Consider the following 20,555-nt stretch of genomic DNA (forward strand, 5'->3'; position numbering starts at 1 on the left):
GGTGACTTCTGTGCCAGGCACCATTCTAATCGGGGCACTTACAGACATCATCTTACTTCGGTCCTCACAACTCCATGAAGTAGACCATAATTATGAAGTAGATATTGTTATGCCCAGGTGAGGAACGTGAGGTGTGGAGAGGTGAGGTGCCTGGCCCACGTCACACAGCTGCTGACCCACCCTCCTGAGTGGGTCTCTTTCTTGCCTCCTTTGACCTGCGTGTCCTCCAGTGCTAGGCAGTTAGGCAGAGTAGGTATAGGGTTTAGAGCTCACAAACAATACTGCTAGGGGCCTCTACAAAGATTTTATTTTAAAATCAGAAGAAAAAAATAAAATTTTAGGTAGAATAAAATATTAATATATAATAGTAATATATTCATCTTTATACCAATACTTTTTAAAATGTTTTATCTGGTGGAAGGGTCCATGAAGGCAGGGGTCCAGGGTCCTCAAAAGTCACAGTATAGCCCTTCGGCAGAGCACAGTTCTGTGGAGCAGCTGCGTGTGTCTGGGTGTGAGTGACCTTCCGAATCACACCTTGTAACTTTCTCATGGAGGCTGTCATTGCTGGCAGGAGCCTGAGCCGTCACCTGGTCAGGACCTTCAGTTTGCAGAAAAGCCTGGGCTCCAGAGGGTTAAGTGATGAGCACAGAACAACTGGGGGCAAAACTTGGGTTTCTTCTGTGATGTCAGATGCAAAAGTGAAAGCCTCATAAAACCACCCTCCTCCTCTGGGAGAAAGCCAGGAGCTAGCTCTCAGGACCAGCGAGAGAAGTCCTGCCACATTCTCAGAAAACCCAGCTCTGAGGAGAATCATCCAACAGGCTGCAGCCCCAGTCAGGGTGCTCCTTCCTCAAGCCATGTTCGGGGAGTAAACTGGACTTCCTGTATTCTGATCCCTGCAAGTGCTGGGCCCATCAGCTGGACTCCCCTGGAGTATGAAGGATCAGGACAGTCCCCTGCCTCTGCCTGAGTAGGCCTCTGAAGCTGGTAAAGGCCCTGATTTCACGGAAAGCTGCTGGAGAAGGAGTTGTCACCTCCAGCAGGTGCGATAAGACCCTTACACATCAGCTGTCATAATCTCACCAAGGCAAAGGGTGGGAGCTGCTCCTCCTTGCTCCCAACCCCCTCCCCCAGGGCAGCTGGTCCTTGGGCCACCTTTTCTTCCCTGCAGGGCTATCCTGGATGTCTAGATGGTCCTACTTGGATGAAGTAGGACTAGGGGAACTCACAGTGAGACACACATACATGAATTCAGAAATAGCTTTGCAGCTGGACGGGTCCTGACCAAGCAGGCTGGGTGGGGCTGTCACAGGAGGGGGCTTCCCACTGCCCAGGGTTCCAATGACTGTCACAATCCATGGTCCCTGGAGCCTCTGTGGATGGTTTAGAGCTCAGAAGCTGTCTCTGCCGGTGCTCCTGAGGGACTCCACCCAGCCCCTCACTCCTGGGCAGGAGTGTGGCTGGTGGTGGATATTACTCTGAGGAAGGAGGCTGACAGACAGCACGTAGGTGACTCTGTGCAAGTAATAGTAAGCCTGCCTTCTTTGGGGGCAGCCCTGTGCCAGGCCCCCAGTCCAAAGCAAAGCCTGGGCCCAAATTGCCCTAATGCAGGTCCAGCCTAACACACCCCCCACTTAGCACTTAGCCCCACTTACTCAGCAGGCCACACCCACAGGGTGTCCTTCAACAATTATGGGTTGTATATTCCCATCCCTGTCTTCTCTTTCTAACTTGTGTCTCGAATAGGGGCTTCCTTGTGGACAGATATTTAAAAATAACTGATAGAGAGGAATTTGCCTAAGACTAGATACCCCTTGGATGACCTTTTCAGTCTGGAAAAAGAAAAGATTAAAAATCTAGCAGCTTCCTAATAATCCCAGGGATCAGTTGAAACAAAAATATCTTGTCTAAGCTCCCAGCTGCCTGGTTCGGTAGTGTGTCCTGGTTAGGAGAACCTGCAGGGGCCTGCCTGGGGTTTCCCTTCCATTTGTTAGAAAAAGTGATGTGCTTATTTTTTTTAATTAAATTTTAATTTTTAAAAAATTGAGTGTAAAACATACAGAACATGTAACTTACCATCTCAACCATTTGAAGCATATAGTTCAGGGGCCAAAGCACATTCATGTTGTTGTCCAACTATCACCAGCATCCATGTCTAGAGCTTTTCATCTTCCAAAACCGAAGCTCCATTAAACAGTAACTCTCTACTCCCTGCTTCCCCCTGTCCCTGAGGACCACCATTCTACTTTCAGTCTCTGAATTTGACTGCTCTAGGCATCTCGTGTCAGTGGAATTATATAGTACTTGTCTTTTTGTGACTGGCTGATTCACTCAGCCTTGTCTTCAAGGTTCATTCATTTGGTAGTATGTGACAGGATTCCTTTCTTTTTTAAGGCCAAACAATAGTCCATTGTATGAATATATCACATCTTGTTTACCCATGTATCTGTCATTGGACATTTGGATTATTCCTTCCTTTTGGGTATTGGGGAAAAAGCTTCCATGAACATGTGTGTACAACATCTGTTCAAGACCCTGTTTTCAATTTGGGGGTTAATATACTCATGCGACGGAGAAGGCAATGGCACCCCACTCCAGTACTCTTGCCTGGAAAATCCCATGGACGGAGGAGCCTGGTGGGCTGCAGTCCATGGGGTTGCTGAGAGTCGGGCACGACTTCACTTTCACTTTCACTTTTCACTTTGTGCATTGGAGAAGGAAATGGCACCCCACTCCAGTGTTCTTGCCTGGAGAATCCCAGGGACGGGAGAGCCTGGTGGGCTGCTGTCTATGGGGTCGCACAGAGTCGGACACGACTGAAGCGACTTAGCAGTAGCAGCAGCATGGTAGTTCTGTGTTTAATTTTTGGAGGAACTCTCATACTTTTTTCACATCAGCAGCTTCTCACACATCACACATTCTCACACAGCAACTACATCATTTCACCTTTTCATCAGCACAATGCTGATTCTTTAAAAAAATTTTTTTTTGCCAAGTGGCATGTGAGAACTTAGTTCTCCAATGAGGGATTGAACACACACGCCTTGCAGTGGATGTGTGGTCTTAACCCCAGTTATGCACCAGAGAAGTCCCACATGGTGCTGGTTTTTAATCCAAACTGTAGAAGTGGGGGACTTCCCAGGTGGTGCCAGTGGTAAAGAATCTGCCTGCCAATGCAGGAGACTAGAGACATGGGTTTAATCCCTGGGTTGGTAAGATCACTGGGAGAAGGGCATGGCAACCCACTCCAGTATTCTTGCCTGGAGAATCCCATGGACAGGGAAGCCTGGTGGGCTACAGTTCATAGGGTTGTAAAGAGTCAGACACGACTGAAGCGACTTGGCATGCACACATGTATGTAAAAGTGGGAGGTAAAGGAGGGATGTAATGTCATCGTGGATTCTTTTGAATTAAACCCAAGGAGTTTGTCAGGATGGTGGGCAAGTGGACACAAAGTAGGTTAGGTCCTCCAACCAAAATACTTTCATTTTCATTCTTAAGACAAATATGGTGTTTTTTGGAGCTGATTTGTATGAAGCAGGGTCGGTGGCACTTGGGGACCCAGCAGTGAGCAGTACAGCCACAGTCCTTGGAATGTTAATGCTCTGGTTGAGGAGACCAGTGTTAATGAAGTCTTCACATCAAGACATCAAATTATGGAGAACTCCTGGAAGGACAGAGGAACTGTAGGGAGGGTGCAACAGGGCTGGTTGTGGGCACCAGGGGAGGGCTGCCTCGAGGAGTTCGGGAGGAGGAAGGCCAAGGAGCTACCCTTCCTGGACAAGACATGGGTTCAGTCACTTCGCTTGGCAATCCTGGCATGCCAGAGTGTCATCCAAAGAAGTGACATCCCAAGAAGCTGTCTACAGGTGAAACAGAAATGACTCAGTGCAGTCACGTATTACAGAAGCAATGGAGGGCATCTCTGCTGATGGAGGGGGAGTTACGTGGTCAGTTCTGTCCAGAGAGAGAATCAGAGATGCCTTCATTCAAGAGGCAATGCTCGCAATGAGGAAAGATGCACGGGGGCTGAGCCCAGTGGGTGGAGAAAGGAAGAGGGGGCCAAGGTGAAGGGTGCTCACGAATAACAGGAGCATGGCAGTGGAATGCAAGCAGCGTGCGTGTGTGTGTGTGTGTGTGTGTGTGTGTAGGCGGTGCACCTCGGTGTCCATAGGCACGTGCCAGGTACTGCTGTGGGTGGAAATAGGGCCGCTTGGAGCTGGGCCATTCTCTCTGCCCCGTCTTGGGCCAGCCAGAGCTCCCAGAAGCCTGAGTCCAAGGTTGGGGTTGGCCTTCTGGGTTGACATGAAAGTGTATTGGTCAAAGCAGTAGGACAGGATATATACCATTTACCAGTTTCTTAGCTTAACTTGTAACCTTCAGGTATTCAAGCATGTGGCATCTGGATCTCTGATTATGCTCCTGCCTGGGGGGCGGGTTTGTACATGTGGACGCTGCCCTTAGTGGTCAGCTGCCCACACAGAGTAGGGTGAAGACTTGATCTGGAGGGGCCATGTCTGGACGGGCTGAGATTGAGTGAGCCTGGAAAGAAGGGGTTGGGGGGCCCAGCCTGTGATCAGGGGCAGGTCGGGGTAGGGGCTGGGCCTGTAATACAACCCGCTTCCCCCATATCATTTCTAGAGCACAGGAGAACTCTTCTTGTGCTATATCCAACAATGAAGGGCTGAATGTAGCAGACAGGGCAGCAAACATTGGCTCCCATGCTTCCTTGAGATAATTGCAAATCTCATGCTTCTGGCCTTCGTTTAGTGAACCTGCCAATGTTCTGTAGCTCTTTCTCTGGCTCTTCAGGCAATGGGCTCTGGAGTCCTTGCTGATTTTGTCCCCCTCCCTCCTGCCCTTTTTCCCCGTCCTGATCAACCAAGTTGAATCATGCATTACAGTGTCTCTCAGATCTGCCCCTCCCTCCCCACCCCACTCTCTCACACCACACGTTTCTCAGCCCCTTGTTGCAGGATGGAAAAATCTTAGGCGTTACAATGGTTGTGGCCCTCCAAAGCTCCACCCCCCGACAAAATCTTATTCTTTGGCATTTAAGTGTAAATGAATTCATAAACTGAAATCAATTAAATTTTCTCTTTAGTGGATGATAATGATAAGAAGGCTGGATGCCCTGCTGATACCCACACCATGGCCCTCACACTACCCCTTGTCACCAAATTCACCTCCTGGAAACATCCCTTACTGGCGCAGCTCCCTCAGAAACTTCAGGGAATCCCATCTTCTATGGCATGAAGTACAGCCCCCGCCTCTCCCCTCTGAGTCCCAAGAACTTCCATGGTCTGGCCAACTGCCTCCCCAGCTCAGCTCCACTGGTGGAAGTGAGCTAGCTCATGAACTACCTCACCTCTCACCTCTCCTGTCTTAGAAGGCTCTCTGTTCCTCACATCCCTGCAGAGTCTGCTACGAGCATCACTCCACGGTGGCCCCCTGTGCCGTCCTGCTTCATCCAACGGCCCGTCCCTGCCCAGAGCCCCAGGTTGATGCCTTCCCTCTAACATGAAACATCTCTTGGCTATTTGGAACTGTATTGAAACTGCCCAACTCAGATTGGGACCTGAACCTACTGTCTTTAAATTGAAATCACAGCCCTGTTCTCAAGGCTGACTGAATCTCAGGTCCTCAATATCTCATTGCAGAAAGAATTCGGTGAGAGACAAAGTGATGGGTAAGAAGTGGATTTATTTAGAGACACATGCCATAGACAGAATATGATCCATCGCGAAAGGAGAGAGTGGTAATGGCAGGAACACAGTTCACAGAGCATAGGCCATCTCAGAAGGTGAGAGTCCCAGAAATATGGGGTGGGTAGATTTTATGGGCAGGGTAATTTCATAGGCTAATGAGTGAGAGGACAGGATTATTCCAACTGTTTTGGAGAAGGTGTGGACATTTCCAGGAAATGGGCCACCACCCACTTTTTGGCCTTTTATGGTCAGCCTTGGAACTATCATGGCGCTGGTGGGAGGGTCATTTATCTAATGTGTTACAGTGAGCATATGGTGTGGTTCCAGGCCCACTGAAAGTCGAATCTTCTGCCTTGTTGGACCTAGTTGGTTCTAACCAATTTTTGTCGGGTCTTCAACAGCTATGTCATTCTTTTAAAGACTGTGCCCTGCCCGCTTCCCTCCTGTTTCAATAAGACCTTTTTCTTCTTTGATATCATCACACAGACTCATTCTTTCACTCACTTATTAATTAATTAATTTGCTCACAGTATTGTGGTTAAGAACATGGGCTGTAGAATTCTGGTATCTGGCTATTCACTCCTATGTAACCAGCTACCCTGGCTGTGACCTTTAGGTCATAGGCTATTTCTGCTCACAAATCAGGTTGTGTTCAGCAGGTCAGTTCTCAAGGGAATGCAGTCAGATGATGGCAGCGGGTGGCCTTGTCCAGGAGGAAAGTCTCCTCTACTCTTCTAGGTTCTTCTGGCTGGTCTAAGAATTAAGTTGACGTGAGATTGATTCACCAGAGAAAGTCAAACAAGTTTAGTAAGATCTATTGTGGGAACAGGCCCTCTGTGTAAATTATATAAGGCAGTTTGTATGTGTGTGTGTGTGTGTGTGTGTGTGTTAGTCACTCAGTCGGTCCAGCTCTTTGCAGCCCCATAGACTGTAACCTCCCAGGCTCCTTTGTCCATCGAATTCTCCAGGCAAGAATACTGAAGTGGGTAATCAGTCCCTTCTCCAGGGGATCTTCCTGACCCAGGGATCAAATCTGAGTCTCCTGCATTACAGGTGGATTCTTTACCATCTGAGCCACCAGGAAAGCCAAGGCAGTTAGGTGGAAAGTCAAAATTTCTTCCTGAGTCTTTCCAGCTTTGATTGTTTTCAGCTCAAAATAAGGCATATGGCAAAGAGACATTGTGGGCTGGCAAGTTTTGCTCCTCTGCAGGGTCATCTCAAAAGTGTCTTCCTTCTCATGTCTGGTGCCCAGGGTGGAAAGATGTCAAAGCTAGGCTGGGGACAGCTTGGGCTCCTCGGGCATCAAGGCATCATTCTCATCATTCCCTCTCTCTCTGGTCTCTAATTTGGCCACCTGACAGCTGAAGAGAAACCAGCAGAAACTGGAAGTTTCACAACGTTATTAGTCCTGGGGCATTCTAGTCTTTGAATTGATCACAGAGGTCCAATCAGATTCAAAGGGGAGAGGAATTAGACTTTTGTTAGGAGGAGTGTTGAAGGATTTACAGACATCTTGTAAAACCATTATACTGGGGCCACCCTGCCTTGCTTAGTCCAGACCCCAGCTCTGCCTTTTAACAGCTGTGTGGCTAAGGCAAATTATTGAATCCTTAGAGCAACCTCAGTGAAGATTATGTGTGGAGTTTTCAGCAAAGTGAATGATACATAAGAAGTGCTCAAGAAACATTAACTGTTTTTTTTGATTGAGAATGCTCCAGTCAGCGAGATGCATTCATTAAAGAGGGGGTTCTGGTACAGCTTCTTTCTGGTTGTGCCTCCACTGGCTGGGACTTCCATTCCCAGACTTCCATCTCTAGTCCTCAGGTTCTTGCCTATAGGATGGAGGTAATTCCAGTAACTGCCTCAGCAGGTTGTCGTGAGGTTGAAACCCAGGTGTCCTACAGGAAGCACCGAACAAGGACTGATGCAGCAGAGAGCTTGTGCATGGGGACATGGGGACAGTGTGGCGTGGGCAACGCATCAGGCACTGGATGCTGACATGTGATAAAGACGCGGCTCCTGCCCCGGGGAGTGTGCAGCCCAGCCTCCTAGGCACACAGCACACAATTCCTTAGGGCCTCTCCCAGAACAAGGGCTCATACTATTACTATTACTGCTACTATGATCTGTTCTACTCACGAAACTTCTGAGTCTAATGTGTGGGTTTTCTGCTCCAAACAATTCTTCTGTTGTCTGTAGATACCAGCTGCATGTCCTACAATTTAATTTGGTTCTAACACTACCTAGGGCTTCCCTAGTGGCTCAAGAGGTAAAGAAGCTCCCTGCCATGAAGGAGACTTGCAGGAGAAGCAAGTTCACTCCCTAGGTTGGGAAGATCCCCTGGAGAAGGGCATGGCAACCCATCCAGTATTCTTGCTTGGAAATTTCATGGACAGTGGAGCCTGGTGGGCTGCAGTCCATGGGGTTGCAAAAGAGTCGGATACGACTGGATGACTAAACAACAATGACAACAACAAGCGTTAGCACAGACTCCACAGGTTAAGGGCTCAGTCCCAGAGACATCAATCATCAGACCCACTTCAGACATCAATGAGAAGAATTGGGTCTCCAGTTATCTATACCTCTCTCCGACTTGGCTGCAAAACTGGAGTTCCCACAACCCCCTGCTAATTTGCTAGAATGGCTTGTAGAGTCAGGGAACACATTATTTACAGTCTCCACTTTATTATAAAGATCATTATAAAAGATACAGAGGGACAGAGGATGAGGCAGGGCATAGGGTGAGAACTGGAAGGGTCCTGAGCTCAGGGGCCTCTGTCCCATGCAGTTGGGGCACACCATCTTCCCTGAAGTGTTCACCAGGAATCTCACCGAACCTGGCTGTTTAGGGGTTTTATGGAGGTTCCATTGCATAGACATGATTGATGACCTCATTGCCCACTGCTGGTTAACTCAACCTCCAGGCCCTCCCTTCCCCAGAAGCTGGGGGGTTGGGCTGAAAGTTCCAACCATCTAGTCACCTGGTCGTTTCCTTAATAACCAGCCCCCATCCTGAAACTGAGAGCTAACCGAGAGTCACCACTCTAGCTTAAACTCAGGTGTGGTTTGTTATGAACAACAAAAGAATACTCCTTTTACTCCTATCACTTAGGAAGCTACAAGAGTTTCAGGAGCTCTGTGCCAGGAACTGGGGCTGAAAACCAAATAAATATTTCTTAAATATCATAATATCCCAACTGCTGTGTCACTTCACAAGGTTACTTCCTAGTCACATCTCCAGGTGGAGTGTTTCCAATGTGATGCCTTCCTAGGGACTTTCCAGAGTAATTCAGACACATGATCTTCACCTGGCCCCTATTTAAGGAGCCGTCTGTGTGGGGCACCCAGACTGTGAATGGAGACCCTCCTGATTGCTTTACTCTGTGGCCTTCTTCCTAGGAGGGTTTCAAGCCCTGGATTTCCAAGGCACAGGAGTCTGGCCACCAAGGCCCCCAAATGTCACTCAGCTGGTCGAGCTGAGGCCCATGGAGCCAGCTCAAAGCAAGGGTCTGCCTCTTTTTGGAGCTGTGGCCTCTTCCCCTGAACACTTCTTGGACCTCCCTGGCCAGTTCTCCACAGGGTGGTGTGGTCTGTGCTTCACTGTTAGGGTGAACAGGTTGGCGAGCCAAAGCTGGGCAGGAAGTCGGCCTTCTGGGGCTCCAGCAGCCTTCTTCCCTCAGCGGAGACCCCTCTGACTCCTCTGCAGTGTCCTTGGCCCTCACCTTCTGGAGCACAGACCCTAGCTTACACTGCTGCTGTTACCAAACTGAACTTGAGTCCACTCACAGTGGAGCTAGTTTACTGATGCTGGCTGTTGTGAAAGGCAGCCTGTGCTCCCAAGACCTGCCTTCCCCGCTCGCTTTCAGGGAAGGGTGTTCAAAGGCAGCCATTTGGAGTAAGGGTTGCAGCTTGTGGAACTTTCTTCTGATTGGTATTTAGTGAGGTAACATGAAAATGCTTTGGGAATCTTAAAGTCAGCCTTCAGGTTCCAACCAGTCTGCATGTAGTCACCATCCTCCACTTGGGTGGAGGCCTTAGTTTCTGTAGAACAACTCAAACGTATGGGTCAGATAATTATATATATCCTGTGAGGAGGAACTAGGACTCTCTTTTTTAAAAAGATCAGTTCAGTTCAATTGCTCAGTCCTGTCCGACTCTTTGTGATCCATGGACAGCAGCACACCAGTTTTCCCTGTCCATCACCAACTCTCGGAGATTGCTCAAAGTCAAGTCCATTGAGTCGGTGATGCCATCCAACCATCTCCTTCTCCTCCTGCCCTCAATCTTTCCCAGCACCAGGGTCTTTTCAAATGAGTCAGTTCTTCACATCAGGTGACCAAAGTATTGGAGTTTCAGCTTCAGCATCAGTCCTTCCAATGAATAGTCAGGACTGATTTCCTTTAGGATGGATAGGTTGGATCTCTTTGCAGTCCAAGGGATTCTCAAGAGTCTTCTCCAACACCACAATTCAAAAGCATCAATTCTTCGGCACTCAGCTTTCTTTATGGTCCAGCTCTTATATCCATACATGACTACTGGAAAAACCATAGCCTTGACTAGATGGACCTCTGTTGGCAAAGTAATGTCTCTGCTTTTTAAAATGCTGTCAATGTTGGTCATAGCTTTTCTTCCAAGGAGCAAGCATCTTTTAATTTCACGGCTGAAGTCACCATCTGCAGTGATTTTGGAGCCCAAAAAATAAACTCTGTCACTGTTTCCCCATCTATTTGCCATGAAGTGATGGGACCAGATGCCATGATCTTAGTTTTCTGAATGTTGAGCTTTAAGCCAACTTTTTCACTCTCCTCTTTCACTCTCTCAAGAGGCTCTTTAGTTCTTCGCTTTCTGCCGTAAGGGCGGTGTCATCTGCATATCTGAGGTTATTGATATTTCTCCCGGCAATCTTGATTCCAGCTTGTGCTTCATCCAGCCCAGCATTTTGCATGATGTATTCTGCATATAAGTTAAATAAGCAGGGTGGCAATATACAGCCTTGATGTACTCCTTTCCTGGTTTGGAACCAGTCTGTTGTTCCATGTCAGGTTCTAAGTGTTGCTTCTTGACCTGCATATAGATTTCTCAGTATCCAGGTAAGGTGGTCTGGTGTTCCCATCTCTTTAAGAATTGTCCACAGTTTGTTGTGATCCACAAAGATATTTAAGATATTTAAATATATAAATAAAGGTATAAATAAAGATATTTATCTTTATTTTGGCCATGCTGCACAGCTCAAGGACGTCCAGTTTCCTGACCAGGGGTCAAACCCAGGTCCTAGCAATTAAAGCCCCAGGGCCTAACCACTGGACCACCAGGGAAGTCCCAGGGCTCTATTTTATTGATGAACTATTGTTTATCATTACCTTTCTTGCTTGACTTCTTTTCCTTCATTTCTTCATTCTTTCACTTCCCTAATTAGTAACTTCTTGAGTCTGCTCTTTAGAACTCTAAGGAGGCCTAGGAGAATAAAGTCTTTTTCTACAAAAATGGAAACTGGGCACATAGTGGGGCTATTATACCCAAGAAGATCCTGTTCAGTTTCAGTTTTTACTTCTCTTTCACATTCTTCTGTCCTGAAGGGAACAAGGGTGGGACAAGAAAGGGAACAACGTTTTGGATAGAGAGGGTAATCATAAATTCAGCAGGGGGACTGTTTCATCCTTCCCCTAAAATTAACCTTCTTTTCCTAGCCTCTTCCTTAGACAGCCTTTTTTCTACAATCCCCTCTGGGCACTCTCACTCCTCTGCTCCCTGACCTCACCTGTGCCTGGTGACCAATGAAGTCACTATGCACCTGAAGGGTGTTAAATTTAAGAACTTGGTTTGATATCCAGTGGAGACTCCTTCCAGACTTTAACAACAACAGTGTCAGAGTTTGGGTCAGAGATGGGAATCAGGATGGACAAAGAGTCATCAGTGTTTATTTTTTTTAATCTTGGCTATGCTGGGTCATTACTGTGGGACTTGGGCTCTCTGATTGTAGTGCTCGGGCTCCAGAGGTTGTGGGTTTAATTGCACTGTGGCATATGGGATCTTAGTTCCCTAACCAGGGATGGAACCTATATCCTCTGCATTGGAAGATGGATTCTTAACCACTGGATGCCAGGGAAGTACCAAGAGTCATCAGCTTTAAGAGGCGAGTTGGCTGTGGGAGGGGCTGAGTGTCTGCAGAGAAGAGAAGGGGCCAGGCAAGAGCTGTGTCACAGAGATGGAAAAGGAAGGGGGTTTCTACTAAGGAGAGTGATCATAGGAGAGAGGTCAGGGAGCCAAGCAAGGCTTAGGGAAAAAGACTCCTCAGCTCAGCAAGTGCAGTGGGGGAAGGAAGGCATGGATGAGCAGGAAGTGGAGACAGCTGGTGGAGATAGCACAGTTGAAGAGTTGAAAACAAGAGGAAAATGGTAACCAGGACATGGGACACTATAAAATCTCACTCCTAGAGTTTCATTAAAGGTCAGTTGTCCAGTGTCCTCAAAAGTGACAATGGATCAGCATCATTCCAGGACTTGTGATGTCTCTGGGGCAGGAGGCTCAGGATGGGACCCAAGGATTGCATCTCCAAGTGCCTGGTGATGCTGATGCTGGTTTGTGGAAGTGAGAGCCCTGATCTAGTCCAGCCTGCACTACCCTACCCCAGGTGGATGGTTAATGCCTGCCATATGGCACTCACTGCTGCACAGGAGGCAGTGCTCGCCATGAAAAAAGCCAGGTCTGTTTTCAAACCAAATGCTTGATTATATCCACCAACATGAGAAAGAGTCTCAACTTAATTCAGTCTTCAAATTAACTCAGACTTTCTAAGAAGCTCTCAAGGAACAGGAAGGGCCATGGAGGAAAGGCAAGCCATGCAACCCGCATTGAAATTTTCATAAAGTGTATTCATCCATGTTGTTGAATGTAAATGTGACATTCCATTCTAAGAATATACCATAATGTATTTTTCCTATTCTGTAGATAGGTCATGAGGTTTATATAGTTTCCATTTTGCTGGATAATGTCTTCTAAGGTGATTATTCCAATTTGCACCCACCACTGGCAATGTATGAGCCTCCTCCTGTTGCTCTGTATCCTTATCAACACTTAGTGTAGTTGCTCTTTCATATGAGCCTGATTTGTTGGGTGATAGTATTAATATTTCATTGTGGTTCTAAGGGAAATATTAATGCAACTGTGTACTTTCTCATGTCTATTGGTTGTTCTTTTGTTAAATGCCTATTCAAATCTCTTGCCCCTTTTTGTACTGGATTATATGATTTTTTCTTAATGGAACTCTTAGGAGTTATTTTTATATTCTGTGTATGAGCCCTTTGCCAGTCACATGTACTGTGAATATCTTCCACTCAGTAGCTTATTTTTACTTTCTCCATGGTGTCTTTGATAAATAAGAGTCCTTGATTTTTTTGATCAGAATTTTTCATTGACCTACAACATGTATACAGAAAAGTAGACAAATCATAACTGTTCAGCTTAGTAAATTATCAAAAAGTGAACACATTCTTGAAACCAGCACCTTGACCAAGAAACAGAATTTCCAGAACTCCAGAAGTCTCTTTCTCTCCACTGTAGCCAACCACTGTCCTGGCTTCTAACACCAAAGGATTCATTTTGCCATGAGTTTTCTTAAGGGTAGTGCTTTTTGTGTCTGGATGAAGAAGACCATTGCTATCCTGCCATTTGTTGTTTTGCCTCTTGCCTTTGAATCCACAGTCCACTTGGAGTTATTCTGCATGTTGCATGATTTTCACATATACATTGTCTCAGCATTAGTTGCCCTCTCCAGTGTTCTTGCCTGGAGAATCCCAGGGATGGGGGAGCCTGGTGGGCTGCTGTCTATGGGGTTGCACAGAGTCGGACACAACTGAAGTGACTTAGCAGCAGCAGCAGCATTAGTTATTGAAGACACTATTCCCTCTCCAATGATCTGCTGCTGCTGCTAAGTCACTTCAGTCGTGTCCGACTCTGTGCGACCCCATAGATGGCAGCCCACCAGGCTGCCCCGTCCCTGGGATTCTCCAGGCAAGAACACTGAAGTGGATTACCATTTCCTTCTCCAGTACATGAAAGTGAAAAGTGAAAGTGAAGTCACTCAGTCGTGGCCAACTCTTAGCGACCCCATGGACTGCAGCCTGCCAGGCTCCTCCATCCATGGGATTTTCCAGGCAAGAGTACTGGAGTGGGGTGCCATTGCCTTCTCTGCCAATGATCTGCAGTGGTATCTAAAGTCAGGTGTCTGTAAGTGTGTGTGTGTTTCTGGAGTCTCCACTCTGTTCCATTTATTCATTTGTCCATTTTTATACCGGTACTTCACTTTTTCTTTTTTAAATTTTTTGACAGCACCACATGGCACATGGGATCTTAGTTCCCCCGTCAGGGATCAAACCTGAAGCCCCTGCATTGCAAGACCAGAATTCTAACCACTGGGGTCCTAGTTCTTCACTTCTGAATTACTGTATTTCTATAGCAAATCCTGATATCTGGTAGAACAAATCCTCCCACCCTTTTTTCCTTCAAGAAGAACTGTTATTGGAACTTTGAATTTCCTAATAATCTCTTCGTCAAGTTCCACAAGAAAACCAAATGGGATTTTTATTATAATTGCATTGAGTCTATAGTTTAATATGGAGTAATTAATATCTTTGGGCTTCCCTGGTGGCTCAGACAGTAAAGAATCTGCCTGCAGTGTGGGAGATCCAGGTTTTATCCCTGAGTTGGGAAGATTCCCTGGAGAAGGGAATGGCAACCCAGTCCAGTATTCTTGCCTAGAAAATTCCATGGACAGAGGAGCCTGCTGGGCTGCTGTCCATGGGATCTCAGAGTCAGACATAGCTGAGCAACTAACACACAGTTCAGTTCAGTTGCTCAGTCGTGTCTGACTCTTTGCGACCCCATGAACCGCAGCACGCCAGGCCTCACTGTCCATCACCAACTCCCAGAGTTCACTCAAACTCATGTCCATTGACTCGGTGATGCCATCCAGCCATCTCATGCTCTGCTGTCCCCTTCTCCTCCTGCCCTCAATCTTTCCCACCATCAGGGACTCATTTCAAATGAGTCAGCTCTTTGCATCAGGTGGCCAAAGTATTGGAGTTTCAGCTTCAACATCAGTCCTTCCAGTGAACACGAAGGACTGATCTCCTTTAGGATGGATTGGTTGGATCTCCTTGCAATCCAAGGGATTCTCAAGAGTCTTCTCCAACACCACAGTTCAAAAGCATCAACTCTTAGGCATTCACCTTTCTTTATAGTCCAACTCTCATATCCATACATGACCACTGGAAAAACCATAGCCTTGACTAGATGGACCTTTGTTGGCAAAGTAAACACACAAACACACAATTAATATCTTTATAATATTGACTCTTCCAACTCAGGAAAATTATTTTTCCTTTACTTGGGTCTTTCATTTCTCTCAGTACTTCATAGCTTTCTTTATAGAAGACATTCAGATGTTTTGTTAAATTTATTTCTATATACGTATTCCTAGTTTAAAAAAAAAAAATTTATTTATTTGGCTGTGCCAGATTTTAGTTGCCCAATGCCGGATCTTCAATCTTCTTAAACCTGAAAAACCCACATCAGTGTTCTGGAGCCAAGACATGAATGCCTAGTTGACTTCACTAGACTATTTTCTTTCTAACTCTTATAGGGCTTAGTCTTACTAAAAACATAAAATTGTTCACGGAAGAAGGAGAAAAGCCAGTAATTTGGAAGAATTTCTCAAAAATCAGGTTGGGAAGGGTGACAAAATGGAGCACTCAGGAGAACTCGGGGATGGAGTGTTAGCCTTGGGCTGCTGGGCCAGTCAGTGGCCACGTGACCTTCACTGCCCTGGGCCCAAGGAAGGCAAGTTGTTGGTCCCACTCAAGCTTGGGGGTGCGAGGCCCTGAATGTAGCTTTGGAGCCTCCTGAAAACACAGATGGTTTCCAATAGCCCAGGATCCTTGACACCTGCCCTGCCCTCCCAGATGGGCAACACCTCATAGCCTTGAATTCACCCTCCCAGGCTTTATCAACTTTCTCTCCAAAGAACGACTGGAGCTACAGAGGGCAAGGCAGGCCCTGGGGACAGAGAGACACAGTAGCAGGCACCAAGCAAGCTGACGTTTTTTATCTGGAAATTGTCCAGCCACTGGTCAAACACTGTACTCATTATCTGAAAACCAGGGCACAGGGAAGTGGGTCCCAAGAGGGTGCTGGCTCTACTATTTCTGCCCTTTGGCTTTTGGGACAACCGGGCATTACAGGCTATGTGGTGCTCTATAGAAAGGGGGCACGGGAAAGCGGATAAGGGCTCAAGGGAGGGTGAAGAGCTCTGGCCCTGGGCTGTTTTAATGTCTCAGGGGTAAAGGAGATCCAGAGGACAAGGAATTAAACAGCCCTGCTTCCCACGGTGATACTGGGAGCACACGGTCCGGTACAGGGGCCTAGGTGCTGGGAGGGGGGACCCCGGCCAGGCTGCCGGCAGACCCTTCCTCATGTTGCAGTCCCCTCAGGAGAGAAAGACCAGCAGTTAGCCTTGAGGAGGGGGCCTCTGCCTCACACTGGCCATTCCACTCTACCTGGAGCCTGGAATAAGAAAAGACTGTCTGTCAGAGCAGTGATCTTTCATGGGCCCTGACCTGAGCCATCAGTTGAAAGCATAGGAAAATAAAAAGATCAGCTTATGACCCAATTAATCTGGGAGGGGAAAAGCAAAAATAAAAAGTGGGAATTTCCTGGCAGTCCAGTGGTTAGGACTCAATGCTTTCACTGCTGTGGGCCGGGGTTCAATTCCTGGCTAGGGAACTAGGATTCCACAAGCCATGTGGTATGACAGACAAAAAAAAGCAGTGTGTATGTGTTCGTTTGTGTTCATGCTTAAGAACACAGAAAATAGCCATGAAATCCCACCAGTAATAACTAAAATGCTCTCATTCTATCATGCTCAGTCAAAAAACCCCAAATCTCTTATGGTAAGATTGCAAGTATTAGCAAACCTACTGGGAGAGGTTTGGGGAAATCAGTGAGTCCATCCAATGTCCTGACCCACTAGATCCTGTTAGGATCTCTGATCCTCCTTCCTTGCCCTCAGCTAAAGTCCCTGGCCCTCCCAGTCTCCATTCCCTGAGACCCAGACTCCCACCGCCACCCTAAGTTTCTCCCAGCTCAGACCACTGTGGGTCAGCATGCCCCAGTCCTGCAACCACTGGCCAGGGCCCAGTGGCCCCAGATGCAGCAGGCTGGCCTCCAGACAATGCCTTCCTCTCAGAAGGCCCTGTCCAGATGCTACCTGATGCTCTCAAAGACATCTTTTACCTGTGAGTGGAACAGCATTCATTAATATGCCTGACAGATACAGGTTTTTGGTTTTTCTCATTTAAGAGGTTTTTAAAATACTAAATAGTTTAAAATATTAAGATTAAATTTAAACAGATATTAAAATCTAAAAAAAAATCGTTTCACAGAAGCATAACATACATAATCCACCTCACTTCATACATGCATAGATTAACACCCACCCTGGCCTTCCCAGGTGGTGCTAGTGGTGAGGAATCTGCGTGCCAATGCAGGAGACCTAAGAGATGTGGTTTTGATCCGTGGATCAGGAAGATAGCCTGGAGCAGAGCATGGCAACCCACTCCAGTATTCTCACCTGAAGAATCCCATGGACAGAGAAGCCTGGCCAGCTACAGTCCATGGAGTCACAAAGAGTCGGGCAGGACTGAAGAGACTTAGCACACACACATGTGACCCAAGAAAGACACTTAAGGTAGACACAGTCCCAGCCTTCATGGAGAAAGCTTAGGCACCCAACACATCAGGAAGTGGTAAGAAAACCCTCATGGAATTCATTGCTGCTCAAAACCTCATTGCTGCTCTACTCAGGGTCCCCATGGAAGGCAGTTGGAGCTGTATACCCACCCAGTGGAAGGCAACTTAACCAGCTGTCTTTGCCCCTCTGCAGGCCCTGCCATCCCCGTGGGCGTGGACGTGCAGGTGGAGAGCCTGGACAGCATCTCCGAGGTGGACATGGTACGTGGGGCCCTTGGTGGGCAGCTCTGGTGCAGGATGCCAGGGCTGCTGTCCTGCGGCAGCCTGCGGTGGGTGGGGCCACACTGGTACTGGCTGTGCCTGGGGGCGGGGCCACAGCTGGAGGGGATAAAACTGGCACTTGGAGGTTGACCCAGGTGAAGTGAAATCTAGAGCTGGGGTTCTCTAGCTTCATGGGTCAAAATAACTTGGTAGGGTGCTCTGTCGCTCAGTCATGTCTGATTCTTTATGGCCCTCTGGACTGTAGCCCATCAGACTCCTCATGGAATTCTCTAGGCAGGAATACTGGAGTGGGTTGCCATTTCCTTCTCCTGGGGATCTTCCCGACCCAGGGATTGAACCCCAGACTCTTGCCTCTCCTACACTGGCAGGCAGGTTCTTGCCCAACTTGCGCTGTCTGGGAAGCCCCAGCCTGGGAGGAGATGTTGATTAAATGCAGATCCTAGGCCCCACGCCAGACTTGCAGATTCAGTCTCTGGGAGTGACAGCCAGCACTTCTTGTTCTGAACACACCCCTAATGTGAGTGGTCAGATGAGCCACACTCGGAGGAGCACAGAAGGTGTATGTGTTTACCTGGAAGTCCTGCAGGTCTCTGATCACCAGTGCCCGCCTCTCACTCTATGGTGGTGTCCAGCAGGATTGGGTGGTCACCAGAGCCTTTGAAGAAGTCTCATTTCAGCTGAGACCTGATAGCTGTGGAGAGGGCACAGCAAGAGCTTGTCCGAGGTCTCTGAGGCAGAAGAAATAGGGAGTTTGCAAATAGAAAGACAAAAGAGGGAAGTGAAGGATTGAAGAGATGGGCTGGTTGGTGCTCACCTCTAGGGGACCGGCCTGCAGGACAGGCAGGAGGGGTCTGGGTGTAGCTGGTAGAGCAGAAATGGGCATCCACTCTGAGCCCAACATCACAGGCATCTTTCCAGCCTTCCTCCACCTGCTCCCAGAAGGCTCATCTGCATTTGTGTCTTAGCTCTGGCTGCGGTGTAAGGGCTTCACTCTTAGTTTAAGACACAACCATGGAAACACTTGTTAACAGAATAAGTTTCCAGGCTGAAATTACACTGCTGCCTATCTCTTCATCCATTCATTCCCTTCATTTTTTCCATCCTGAAAATATTTATTGAGCATCCACTTCTCTGCTCTTCCAGGCACTAAACTAGGGTCTGGAGATTCAGTGGTGTGCAGGACACAATTCTGCCTTCAAAGATCTTACAAATCTAAGAAATCCTCCTAAATGGGACACTTGACTGTCCAGGTTTCTGGAAGTGTCTACTGAGTTGAGTTGAATGGTTAGCCAATAGGTAAGGAGCCGTGTGTGCACAGGTATTGGTGAGCATGCAGGGCTTTGGGGAAATCCTGGCCTGCTGGCTCCACACCAGCCAGAGGGCATCACAGCTGCTATTTTCCCTTTGCAAAGCCTGAAGGAGGAGCTGTGCAGTCTCCTGGGCTCCAATCTCACAAGGCACGAGAATGAGTCCTTCTCTTTCCTGTGGCAGCAGTGGCTGTCGTCCGGCAGGACAGTGGACTGTCACCCAGACCCTGGAGGCTGAGCCTGAGGCATCCATCATGGCGGTGGAAGGGATGGTCAGGAAGGGAGTTTTGTAAGGCATCTCTGTCTGGTCTTACCCCTGCTCCACAGGACTTCACCATGACCTTGTACCTGCGGCATTACTGGAAGGATGAGCGGCTGGCTTTCCCCAGTGCCAGCAACAAGAGTATGACCTTCGACGGCCGGCTGGTGAAGAAGATCTGGGTCCCCGATGTGTTCTTTGTTCACTCCAAAAGGTCGTTCATCCATGACACCACCACAGACAACATCATGCTGAGAGTGTTCCCAGATGGGCAGGTGCTGTATAGCATGAGGTAACTGTCCCCGGGGTCATGGTCTCTGTCTAACGTTATTCTAATATGTGTGGACAGCGCCAGGGAAAGTTTGGCTGATTTACCACTGTATCGTCAGAGCTACACTGTGCTTTTCATGGGAGGTGAGGAAACAGTATTTGTGGAATGAATTAGCTATTCAATTTCGGGTTAAAAAACCACCACAAAGAAAAAACAACCCTCTGTTAACAAAATGTGTGGTCTGTCCATTTGGCCCTGGAGAGTTTGCCACTGTGGTTGGGTCTGTGGAATACATGGGAAGGTCTGAACCTTCTGATAACAGAACTCTCTAAAGATGAAATGGCCACCATAGTAGGTGGTAACTTCCCCATCACTGGGGATCTTAAGCTTGGGTTAGGAAACTAATTGAGCCTGAATGAATTGAAGGAGACAATGACCTTCTTTACACCCTCCACCTCTGACAGCCTATGATTCTATGATTCTATCAAATATATTATCAATGTTTATTAATAATAAACATTAGAAAAACAGCAATAGCTACTGCTCAATAGGTGCTACCATAGAATGCCTTCTGGGCTGACTTGAGTGATTACAGTCTTATCTCCCACCTTCCTGGCCTGCCTGTGCAGTTTGCCAGAATTTGATGCTAATAACCTTGAGTGGGGGCTGTGGAGGCATAACCTCCGGGCATCTCTGGGGAAGGTGGCTCTCTGGATAAGAACACTGCCCGGGGGAGGTGCCAGTGTGGGTCATTCACAACCAACACCCTCAGGAGCTGGCATCTGGGCAGAGCAAATACCACCATCTACAGAAGATAAAACTCTAAAAGTTAACTTAGAGGGACTCAGTGGTTGAGACTCAATGCCTCCAATGCAGGGGACACAGGTTCGATCCTGGTTGGGGAAATAAGGTCCAGTGTGCCACATGGTGCTCCAAAAAAACAAAAAGTTAACTTAGAGACCTGGGTTTCCCAAGCTTCT

At 47.6% G+C, this 20,555-nt stretch overlaps 1 protein-coding gene across 1 annotated transcript in view; it reads left to right on the forward strand.

Moving 5' to 3' along the window:
* GABRR2 (gamma-aminobutyric acid type A receptor subunit rho2) overlaps positions 1-20,555 on the forward strand; it is a 44,018-nt gene that overhangs the window by 12,949 nt on the left and 10,514 nt on the right. The window contains exons 3-4 of the mRNA XM_061427832.1: positions 17,650-17,717; positions 19,373-19,596. Coding sequence (XP_061283816.1) covers positions 17,650-17,717; positions 19,373-19,596 — 292 coding nt within the window. The remainder of the gene's footprint in view (positions 1-17,649; positions 17,718-19,372; positions 19,597-20,555) is intronic.

This window comes from Bos javanicus, chromosome 9 (assembly GCF_032452875.1).
Source record: "Bos javanicus breed banteng chromosome 9, ARS-OSU_banteng_1.0, whole genome shotgun sequence".
Classification (NCBI taxonomy): Eukaryota; Metazoa; Chordata; class Mammalia; order Artiodactyla; family Bovidae; genus Bos; species Bos javanicus.